Raw genomic sequence first — 12,414 nt, 5'->3', positions numbered from 1 at the left:
CAATGATACTGCAGTGGAGCGATGGCGCCCCTAAGCGGATCTGGCCGGTATTGCATGTTTCGAAAATCAAATATGCGGGTAGGTCCTGCAAGTCGATCGGGGACGTTAATAGCGTTATTAATATGGAATAAAACAATAACAACTCGCCACGAGTTAACTCGTGGCTCTCGTCCACAACGCATGGCACCGTAACACGTATAAACTCGTGGCTGGTCCTTAAAGTGTTAAAGAAGACGTGTCCGGCTCATGGGGACATTAACATGTGTTGTCGGGCCTTACAAATACATTTCATTTGATTTGATTTGATTAAACAGTAAATGGCATAAAATACAAATAAGAAAATATCCTACTTTGTCAAAACCTTCAACATTTAAATGGTTTTGAACTGCTGTTTGGTTTGAGTGTTCAATGCATACTCATTGACCCTCCTTGGTAACCCTCCTACAGTACATGGTAAATTAAGTGTTAATGTGTTGAACAGGGCATCTCAGGTCATGGTATATCATATAGCTCTAAAGTTAGGGCAGACCCCCCCCCCCCCCCCCAATCACTTTACTGCACTTTACTCTTTGAGATAGGGCTGATAAGAAACAGGTCAGCTTCCCAGCTACACCAGAAATAACTCAAAGACCTGGAAATATCCTCTGCCTGGAGAAAACATCCCTCTGATCAAACCTCATTACCACCGTTGGTATTCACACCATTTTCACTACTATCCTCGTTATTGTCAAGGTTATTATGCTTATGTGTTTACTTTGATTAGCTTCACGCCTATTATGCCTTTGAAGTAGTCAACAGTAGAGTAATAATGATAACATGTGTGATCTATGCGGCGGAGTCAAGGGTCAAATACTGCAGAAATGACTTTAGCAGTGGGAGTACTGACATCCATTTTATCATAATCTCTTTAATTTGCTTAGTGTATTATCGTCATAGTAAAGAGGGGGAGAAAAAAAAACGAGCTAAGTCACATTATTCAGCGGCGGAGCCATGTGACATGCTATCAATGGCAGGCAAATGATTGGACTTGAAGTGAAAGGATTATGTGGGACCGACAGGAGATAACCTTCTAAAACACCATGTAAATGACTTTTCTTCTCCTGCCTTATCTGGCCACCTCTTAATGATGTCATGTGAACGCCGGGAGGGGGGACCTCGTGGCTTACGGGTTGGGGTGAGATTGGCCCCACCACTGCTACTGTTCTCTCTTGCTCCCTGTCTCTCTCTCTCTCTGTGTGTCTCTCTCTCACCCCCCCCCCCCCCCGCCAACCACACCCCACTCACTTTGGTGTCACTGGAAAATATAAAAAGAAGTGGGTCCTAATCTTGCCACTTCATGCCGACAAAATTCCAACACGACCGACACAGGCCCAAGGCAATCCGTTTGAGGCAATTAGGCAAAATTTTCCCTCCCAGATGTGATAACAAATGGGCATTATATCTCCTTTTGACTGACCAAACATGGACATCGGTGTGGCAGGCTGGGCTTCTGTTCTCCTGGGACTGAGAGGCAGAGGTGTCGCTGATGATACAAGTTGCATGGTACACTGGCTATATATGGTCTAATCTACAGTTGGGATACACTGTATGAAAAAAAAATTAAAGGTTATAAAGGAGGCATTCTTAATGCCAAGCAGTTGGTGAGAAAACGGTCTCTTGTTAATTGGGAGGTGGATTCTGTGTTTTTCAGACAAACTTTGTCTTTCATAAAACAGATTGTTTATTAGTATTGGCCAGTTAAAGTGTAAAAAAGGGCATTTTTATTCAATCGTTTATTTTATTTTATATTAAAGAAATTATTATCCATTTCCTTTTATACATACAGTATGTGTATTTAATATTCAATGTGTTCATTAATGGAGAATAATGAATTAATGCATTATACATTTTCTTTTGTCTTTTAAGTAATTTTGATTTAGGTGAGCAAATATCTTTTTGTTTTGAGGGGCAGTGGTGTCACCAATTGTGTTGGTTCAGATGAATGGGATATTTTGTGCATCGGTATGAACTAATTTGAGACGACTGAGACACAGAACAGCATGGAGCCCCCGAACTTCCTGTTTGGTAGCAGTTAATTACCAGACAGTAAATAGGGCAGGCTTTGAAAGGACTTGAAATGAACCAGAACCTTTTACAATCAACCCAGAAACGTAATTGGTAATCATGGTCAGCCCTGTCTGATCCCCACAAGCATGTTTGTCATTGCTTTTATTTAGTTCTTATTCATCGGTTTCTCCATTGACTGGGCTTATGAGAGCTCTAATAATGCCACATCAAAATGATCTAGGAAAAGAATTCTGGGGTTTTACACTGATAGGAAAATCTGCACAGTGCCTCAATGTGAGGAGTTAAATGTTTTGAAGGTCGCCGTTTCTCTCATTGATCTTGCAATGTTTGTTAATTACATTGTCACTGATGTTGTGAGAGATAATTAAGCCACTATGTTTATATGCATAATTATGCGCACTCCGCATCAGCCTTTGAAAGACAGCGGCTGAGAGCGAGAGAAAAAAATATGTTTTAATTGTGAGCCACGCAGAACCATGGCAATATAGATGCCCTAGTTACAATCAACAAAGAGCAACTCTGAGCGGGGGGAAAATTATCCAAAGACAAGAGACTGATGCAGTGTGAGCTTTGTTGTGAGATGTAGAAGAGAGAGGAGCGGAGGAAAAGGTGCCTGTTTCACAACGCAAACACAGATTTACAGACAGACCTTTTATTTTTTATTATGGCCATGAAATAGACACAATATGACTCATTAAAACCACAAAGCAGTCTTCATTCGCCTCTGAAAGGAATTTGCTTGATTTTCTGAGAAGCCCTTGCACCCCCCCCCCCCCCCCCCCCCCCCCCTCGGGTATGTGTGTGTGAGACCACAGTGAAGTAAACACACAAAAAGAAATGAAGAGAAGAGAAGAAGAAAATCTGCATTATTCACATGACCCTGAGAAATACACCTTAGCCCCGATAAATAAATTTAAAAAAGATAACTTGCAAAGGAGAAAGCACAAAACAAAATAGATTTTCCTATCACAACAACTGGCCTTAACTGCAAAAAATGCATCATTGTTTTCCTCCTGTTGTCTGTGAAACAGGCCTTATCTCTTCCTATTATCAAGCCCTGCTTTTAGAATTTTTCTTTTTACTGTGGTTTGTGTTGAGTTCTTTGTAAACAGGCCAGTCTCTCAGAAACGGCAGGTCTCTGGGTGCAAGCCTGTAAACAATGCAAAGACTGTTAACACATACTGGTGCCACTTCAGGACGACTGGCTGGAAGTGTGTGCCACCCCTTATCTATTTGATAATCCCTGAATGATACCAAAGGAACATCATGTAATAATTAACAAAGCAGCGAAAACCGTCCGGACACACGTTTCACCTGTACTCCACGTGTTGTTCAACAAGGCAGCGTTGCAGAACTAATATCAGGTGCAGTCCAGGACAACAAGGCTGTAAACTGGCTTACTTTTCATCCTGTACAAGAGGATGTTGTTATCTAGGCTACAAAAAGGGTTTTCTATGCCACATACAGTAGGCTTGTAGGTGTGGGGCACTATACCAGGTCACCGTCATCTGCATGTAACCCACTGTACCTGGTAGGCAGCCACGGTGCAGCACGTGGGGATTGATAATGTTTGAAGTTACCATTTTAAACAAGGTATCAGTAATCTGTAATAGAACACATTTTAAAAGTAGCTGTCCCAGGCCTGCAGGTGTTTGAGGTCAGGGGCCGCTCAATCATTTTAGCTCTGGGGAGGGCAAGGAACTTTATGAGACAGAGGGGCTGGCATATAGTTTTCTTTTGCACCCCCCCCCCCTCCACCACCCGTCTTGGCAAGGATGAACATGGATGAATGATGTGACTTACATCTGCGGTCAAGACAGTGATTGGCAAGGAAGACGTGGCAAGCATAACGAGAGTTTCAAGCACTGCCGGTTTAGAGTCATGCTGCAGTGCTGGATATATGTGTATTATTTAACATTACCCAAAGGTACGAATTATATGAATTGCCGAACAACTAGTAGTGGTAGCAATTTAGCTGGTTCCTCGCTGTATATGTAACAATATGCAACACTAGCTAATATGTGATATGGGTTTAGCATAGAGTAGCGTTACATAATACAATCAGCAAGTACTGATTGTGTTCCAGGGATTAGTCATATCCTAAAAGTGTCATGAGTAAAACTTGGCTGAACGTTATTTGTTGTCCTTTGTAACGTTATTTGTTGTCCTTCGTGTGTCCATACCTCTGTATCAGTGGTTGTAGCTATGTGTCCTCAGCTCCTACCCATGCATGCAGGATACTGTAGCATCCGTACGTGCTAACTAGGTTAACTAAAGTAGTCTAGTCTAACATGTTAGGGTCAGCTAAAGTAACAGTAGGCTTAAACAATCGTGTGTAAGGAGCGTAATGCAGTGCAGAGTGGTGATTTTGGGAGATGCAGAGAAAGGCGTTAGCAGAAGCAGCTGTTTTGCAAGTGAAAGTGGGATGATGGCAGGCGAGGTGATGATTTTAGGAAATGCAAAGAAAGGCATCACTAGAAGCACCACCTGCGCATGCATCCTACAAAACATCCAGCCAGATCAGTGAGTGAGTGAGTGAGTGAGTGAGTGAGTGAGTGAGTGAGTGAGTGAGTGAGTGAGTGAGTGAGTGAGTGAGTGAGTGAGTGAGTGAGTGAGTGAGTGCCGTGGGGAAAAGGCCTGTGAGTCAAAACAGCACATGCTGGGAATATATTCCTTAAAAAAAAACTGTCAACAATAAATGCACTGAACTACTATTATTTTGTCAGAAGATAATAATACACCCCTGAACTATGATTCCACAGTGAGAACGGGCTGCTGCAACAAATGAGATCTCTTTCTATTTCTGACTTTATTTGACAACCGATCTCTGGGATTTGAGGGCTACGAGCTAATCTTTGCCAGGAACGAACCTGAACTCCTCCACGGCAGGCTACTACTGCGTGTAATAGAGGGGCTTGGAGCGGCGGCTAAGTTTAGTGAGCTTAGGGAAAATCAAAGACTCAATATGTAATCCTGGGTGTAATATGAAGCTTAGCCTGGCCCTGCCAAGCACTCTTGGCCTACAGCTGCCGGGGGGGAGAGCACAGGGGGCCTTGCAGTGTAAGCCTACTGCAGTGGTTCCCAAAGTGTGGGGCGCGCCCCCCTTGGGGGGGCCCGGCGAACTGAAGGGGGGGGGGGACCCACCTTTTCGCTCTGGATGATCACTGAGTTACTTTGCTGTTGTGTTGTGTGTCTGAGGTGTTCTTATGTTCTCTGTCTGTCCGTCTGCCTGGTTCCCTGTCCACATTGTCCTGTCCATTTATTCATATTACTGTCAGGCTTTAAAACTGTGTAGGACCCAGGCCTAGAACTGCACCCTGAGAGAGGGAACTGCGCCCTGAGAGGGAGGTTTGCCCTGGGTGGGAGGTTCGAAGGGTCAAAGTGGGTATAAAACAGGAGGGAAGACTGTCAAGTTTTAAACTGTGGATAGTATACCAAACAGAGAAGGTAAAGACGACTTTGAACTGTTGAACAGTAATCCAGAACTATTTTATTGCACTGTAAAATATATATATATTTTTATCTATTATATTCAAAAAATGTATTGCACTGCACTATTGCACTATTTTACTCTGTCTATTTTATCTTACTCTTTTTATTATTGTCTATTTAAAACTGAATCAAACCATAAACAAGGTGGCCTGTTGGGATGTTAGATCCTAATGTGAAAAACTGTGATTTTATATGTCTGCACTTTATGTGCTCATTTTATGCTTGTCTTTTTTCTGTGGTGAAGCACTTTGAGCTGCAGTTTCTGTATGAAAGATGCTATACAAATAAAGTTTAATAATATTCTTCCCCCCGGGCTGCGCCCCGGACAGATGTAAAAATTGGCTGGGGGGTGCATTATAAATGAAAATATCATATCATCATATCATGAGATGGAGGGAGAAAAAAATTTGTTGTTCCCTTATATAGTTCTATGGCTGCTCCTACTAGTCTAGTAGTGGACTGCTGGCACTGTGCTAACACAGTGTGGAGAAAGGTCTGGCTATGCAAGACTACCAGTGTTTTTTTCTTTCTATTTAAAGTGGTCATATGTGTGCATGAGTCTCGACTCCTCAACGTTGAAACACGCAGGTGAGTGTCGTTGCCTACTGAGCCAGACTGCTGCTATGTGCAGCGCACAGATATACGTCTAATACTATAGCATCTTCTGTCAGTGGAGCCTAGCTGGCAGCCTACACATATGCCCACAACGATAGGACTTAACGTTACAAGTGTTCATTACACCCTCCTGTATTATGGCGAATCCCTGGCCAAACTGTCTGGAATAAATCCATTGGGGAATTTTTCAGGTCTCTGTAAATGTGTGAGGTTATGAGTGTAGCCGGCTAGCCGCGCAGATTCTTGCAAATCTATTTGCTCACTTTTATTCTCTGCTGCATATTAAGGAAGACTGTAGGTACGTTGATTATTTCCAGCATGTGATAATGCTCCTGCTCTTCAAAATAGAAGTCCAGAGCACTTGTATCTCAACTTGGCTCTAATCGGTATATTTTGAAAAACAGAAGCCGTGTCACGTTACATGAATAATCAATGCACCAAGTTACTACACTCCACAGCGCTACTTCAGAGGCGAGCAACAATAAAAGTGATGCCATCTACAGATCACACATCTACAGTCACACCTAAACAGATTGCATCTACTGTACGTTGCAGTGTCTTCATCTCTGGACCTTCCCTATGGATTCATCCCAGAGGACCCGACTATATCGTGCCTGGGACTGATGATATGCAGGAGGGTCTACCGGCTAGGTTTTCATTGGCCATAGTATATTCACTCCACTGCCCAGCACAAACGCCCGCTAGCTGTACCACTGTAATATGCCGCAATAATTACACACCAACAAGCATTAACGTTAAACCACTTGCCAGCGTACAGTGTATTTATTTGAGGGGGATTGCCTCTTGGGTTGGTCTACTCTATACCATAGCTTCCATACTCATCTTCATAACAATAGGCCTATGAATCGTCCTCCTTATCGATCAATACTACAGCCTCCTGTTCCATGTCTTCTTGCCGTCTGACCAGTTCTCCACCGTATGGGCGTCTAAATGTTTCCAGTTTTCCCCAGCCCTGCCAGTTGCCTCTGTCTTTAGGGCAATACGGTCACTGGCTATTCATATTGTAACCCTAGACCTTCTCTTTCCAATAACAGGCTCGCTTAAGCTTATGTGGACGTGGATATGTCACCCGTCCTCAATGTCTTTACCCCCTTAACACTATGGAGTGGAATGTTCTGAAGGGCAAAGGCAGCGTTGGTTTAAGTTGAAGTAGCACTAAATCAGTGTATGACGAGGGTACGAGGAGTAAGGAGAAGGGGGATAGTGAGAGGAAGGGTACCTGGTGAGGAGTAAGGAGAAGGGGGATAGTGAGAGGAAGGGTACCTGGTGAGGAGTAAGGAGAAGGGGGATAGTGAGAGGAAGGGTACCTGGTGAGGAGTAAGGAGAAGGGGGATAGTGAGAGGAAGGCGAGGAGTAAGGAGAAGGGGGATAGTGAGAGGAAGGGTACGTGGCGAGGAGTAAGGAGAAGAGGGATAGTGAGAGGAAGGGTACCTGGTGAGGAGTAAGGAGCAGGGGGATAGTGAGAGGAAGGGTACGTGGTGAGGAGTAAGGAGAAGGGGGATAGTGAGAGGAAGGCGAGGAGTAAGGAGAAGAGGGATAGTGAGAGGAAGGGTACGTGGCGAGGAGTAAGGAGCAGGGGGATAGTGAGAGGAAGGGTACGTGGTGAGGAGTAAGGAGAAGGGGGATAGTGAGAGGAAGGGTACCTGGTGAGGAGTAAGGAGAAGGGGGATAGTGAGAGGAAGGGTACCTGGTGAGGAGTAAGGAGAAGGGGGATAGTGAGAGGAAGGGTACCTGGTGAGGAGTAAGGAGAAGGGGGATAGTGAGAGGAAGGGTACCTGGTGAGGAGTAAGGAGAAGGGGGATAGTGAGAGGAAGGGTACCTGTGGAGGAGAAAGGGGCTTGGCGACTCGGGGCGTGGCTCGGTGGCATGTAGACCTCCTCTTTGGGAGGCCCGTCGTCTGAGTCTTTGTCGTCATGGTAACTGCCATCGTGCGAGTCCAGCAGGGGCTCCGTTTCATCCCCGTTGTCCTCGTCGTCGCTGCAGCCTTTGGGGTGCACCATGTACACGCCCTCCGGGGGGCAGTCTTCGTCATGGCTGACTTTGAGTCCGTGCTCCTGTTCCTCGCCGCAGACGGGCGCCGGCGGCTCGTCTCTGTACTCACCGTTGACCCACTTCTCGATGGCCTGGCGCCTCTTGTGGTCCTCCTCCAGGCTCTGGTTCAGGCTCAGGCTCTCGGGGAAGTTGGTCTCGCTGTCGTCGTACTGGGAGCTGCCGCGCTCGCTGTTCTCGCTGTTCTCCGCTATGCTCTGGTCTCCCTCTGCATTCTGGGAGCCTGTGTCGACCACTACCTGACGGCTCAGCTTGGCACAGATAGCATTGAGTTTTAGGCCACCTTTCCTTTTGGCGGCCATCTTGGGTTTTCCTGAGGTTTTTTTCAGTGCATAAACTCCTTTCAGCTGATGGGGAGAAAACAGAGAGAAAAGAGATGACATTAGTCAAAGATGTCTCATATCAGGAGTGATCTGTACAGTAAAGAAAATAATACACCTGCCCTTTTTCCATAAATAAAGCATGTTTTTTCACATGAGGGCTAGACACACCCTCCATCATCAACAGACACACCATTGAACCAATCCTATTCAAGTGTCGCTCAGTTGTGCTGATTTGACGCTTCAACAACGGAAAAACAAAAGTGGCATACGACAACAACAGTCCACAGCTGCTATTAATATACACCCAAAACCACTGCCACTTAACAATAAGACTGGGAAGGACACACAAGAGATACTGAACATATTTCTGTCAGCTCAGAGTGTTAAAGCCATGGTTAAATAAAACAGAGAGAGAGGAGAGAGAGAGAGAGGGGAGAGAGAGAGAGAGAGAGAGAGAGAGAGAGAGAGAGAGAGAGAGAGAGAGAGGAGAGAGAGAGAGAGAGAGAGAGAGAGAGAAAGGAGAGAGAAAGGAGAGAGAGAGAAAGAGAGAGAGAGAGATACTGTAGAGGGAAAGAGAGGGAGAGAGAGATAGAGGGAAAGAGAGGGAGAGAGAGATAGAGGGAAAGAGAGAGCGAGAGAGAGCAAGGGAGAGAGAGCGAGAGCGAGAGAGAGAGAGAGAGAGAGAGGGAGAGAGAGAGAGAGGGAAAGAGTGGGGAGGGAGAGAGATAGAGGGAAAGAGGAGAGAGCGAGAGAGAGCAAGGGAGAGAGAGCGAGAGAGAGAGAGAGAGAGAGAGAGAGAGAGAGAGAGAGAGAGAGAGAGAGAGAGAGAGAGAGAGAGAAGCCCAGGAGGCTGAATAGGGAAACAGGCAGATTGGTATCAGACCCCCTACGGTACTACAAGCAGCAAATCCACGGCTACATAATCCTTCACATGACAGCGCTATACAGACACCCCTGAAATGTTATCTTCTCTCCCACCTCAAGAGCCTGTGGTCCTGCCACTGAGTGGGGGGCTGCTCAGCGTTAAAGCTGTCACGGCTCTGGAGTGGGAAGGCTGGTCACTTTAGAGGCTTTTTAGGAGAGGCGCTCTTGCAGGGTGTCGTGTGAGGTTGGCCCCCCTCACAAAAGTTGGCTGTTTCTTTTTCTTTATTCAAGGGCATAACAATCATGCCTCCTATTTTAGTCTCAGTCTCGCTTTTACTGTTCATCCGAGAAACTCTCTCTATCTCTGACACTGTTGGCAGTAACCTAATACAAAACTGTCGTAAAGAATGTTGTATTTACCGACCTTTTACAAGTTTTTACTGAGCAGAATATACTGTCTCTGCGTCCGTCCCCCCCCCCGCCCCCCAGTGCGGTCTGGCTGAACAATGGCGGTGATAGAGTGTACTTTGGGGCAGGAATGGGTGGCATTATTTCAACCCAAGCGGGGCTATCTTTAAAACACATCCACTGATGAGGCAGGAGCAGCTGCCTCTGGCATTCCATATCCAGGGCTGCCTTTTTAGGGCAGAAACTGCACTCTGTTACCTTTCACTTCATTACCACCGCCACCAGAGTTCACCTTCCAACAGAGTTTTCCAGGCTCAAAATCAGGTCCCGAGATCTTTATCATGTTGTAAAGGAATTAGAACAAGCGAAGACTAACGCTTAGATGCTTGCTGAGAAATATGACGTGTAGGATATTTTCCTTCTGTGTTTTTCTTTTTTCTTTTTACTGCTTTTACAGGACCACCAGGATTGGAAACAGAACTATCTACTTGTAAATTATTCTCTATTTCCAGTTGTCACAAAGAAATGCTTGGTCAACGGCAGGGATAGCTGAAGCTCCGTGAAATATTGGCAACCTTTGTGCCATAGAAGAGGTATTTTCATATCTTGTAAAGTGAAATCTCTATTGCAATCTTCCCCCCTCGTCTTCACCCAGCCACACGGTGGTAAGATAATACGGTATATTTGTGCTTTGTGCACATTATTTCGACCAAGAAGAATGTGTGGTATTAGAGGAAAACAAAGTTCTGTCTTAAAGACTCGATTCACTTCCTATAACAATGGGTATAGGGCCCCTTCACCCCCCCCCCCCCCCCCCCCCCCCCCCCCCAGCCATAAAGCCAAGCACAATCATGCATGAGCCATTGCTGGCATTATGTAAATCACATCGGTGCAACATAAAATCCTGTTTTCATTTTCTTTTGCAAAGCTGTGGAATCATTAGGGGATATACAATTTGAGTGAGTTTACAGATCAGCTCCGACACCAGACAATGCTCCCTGTACCCCCCCCCCCCAACACACATGCTTTCTCAGTTACTGTATTTACATTGTGGGCTTCCTCTCTGAAACAATGACTTCAGGAATCATGTAGTTTTGGAAATGGGGGGGGATCAATGGCGCATTACTGTACAATTTGGCGTTAGACAATCGCAGGCAGGGGTGAAAGGGTCAGCTTTTAAGAGGACAGCAATTTTGAAAAGAAAAAAAAATATTTCAGCTGGAAAAACTATTAGGAAGTGGAAGACATAAATTTTAGAGTACCCCCCCCACCTTTTCAGAAACCCCCTCCCAAGGAAGATTGAGGTCATTTGGGTGTTGCAGTGGAGGTCATTCTTTCTGTTTACTGGGCTCACTATTTCATGCTTTAACTACCGATTTCCTTTGCATTGCAATCTCCAGCCCCTTGTAGGAAATGACCCCTACACAGTTGTTTCTTTCCATTAGTGACTATTTATGTGCATTTCTGTGTTAACAATGAGCGAGCGTGACTGCAGTCTGAGTACCTTACCAGGCCCGCGGCTAAATCATCAGACACAAACACAGACACAAGCGCTTAATAAAGGATGTTTTTTTTTGTAAAAGAAGAGTGAAGTATACATCCGAATTGTGCGTGCGGATGAACTGTGTGGTTCACAAGACGTGCACACGGCGCAAACTGTCTAACTTGTTATTTATGTTATCGAGAACGGCAGCCTTTTTTTGCCGTGGCTTGCAGGAGGGATTGCTATGGTAACGCGCGGCTGTTTACCTCAAGTCGTTTGTGTGCATGATAGCGTAGAAGGAGATAGAATCAGTGGGGACCTACATGAGAGAACAACTCGCCCCTCTGGGACCGGCTCTCTCACCTCCCTGAGAGCCCGGCGAGCGCGCTCCCTTATTAATGAATATCAGAGAGGAAAACAACGCTGCTGTCACACGCGGCGGACATTATTTACACTCTGTTTTAGCACGCTGTGCTAATTGTCAAGGAGGAGACGCCTCTGGAAGCACTGGGAGTTGGAAAGAATAGGCAGGTTTGATCTGGAGGACGACAACTGAAACTAATTTTTTCAGACTGCTTATGTTAACAGTGGACACGTATTTTTTTTGTATATTTACTGGAAACAGTGCAGTGCAGGGAAGGAGCTGCCTGTATAAGGCCAAACCTGGGGGGGGGGGGATAAACTATGTTTGAACCTTCTATTTGCACTGAGGGCTCCCTTTCATCTACGCTCAAAAGATGTGCAGCAAAGATGTGCAGCAAAGTTATTTTTAAGGCCCTGTTTTTGCTCAGAACTGGATGAACTATCGGTGACGCAGCTTGTATTCAGATCTAGCCCTCAAACGGAGCCACACAGTGTCTGCTTGGGCTTTTTGATGCAGTCTTCAGTTTAGGTGCCAGAATGATATTTGGGCTTTTTGATGCAGTCTTCAGTTTACAGTAGGTGCCAGAATGATATTGTGCCCAATCAAGTGGCGTTTCGAATCCTAGTAATAACGCTGTTGGAACGAGGTGCATTATTTGTGTCAACGTGCACCGACTGTAATCAAGCAGCCGCGGGGAAAAGGGTGTTAACAATGGCTGTGATTGGCAG

At 45.4% G+C, this 12,414-nt stretch overlaps 1 protein-coding gene across 1 annotated transcript in view; it reads right to left on the bottom strand.

The window, feature by feature from the left end:
- The window catches only part of casz1 (castor zinc finger 1), a gene marked incomplete at its 5' end in the record, with an annotated part of 48,266 nt that extends 39,626 nt beyond the window's left edge, over positions 1-8,640 (bottom strand). Inside the window, 2 exon segments of the mRNA XM_084339575.1 lie at positions 8,015-8,567; positions 8,569-8,640. Coding sequence (XP_084195701.1) covers positions 8,015-8,567; positions 8,569-8,640 — 625 coding nt within the window.
- Between the last annotated feature and the right edge of the window lie 3,774 nt (positions 8,641-12,414).

Source organism: Notolepis coatsorum, assembly GCF_963971535.1.
Source record: "Notolepis coatsorum genome assembly, contig: SCAFFOLD_381, whole genome shotgun sequence".
Classification (NCBI taxonomy): domain Eukaryota; kingdom Metazoa; phylum Chordata; class Actinopteri; order Aulopiformes; family Paralepididae; genus Notolepis; species Notolepis coatsorum.
This window is presented reverse-complemented; position numbering and strand designations above follow the sequence as displayed.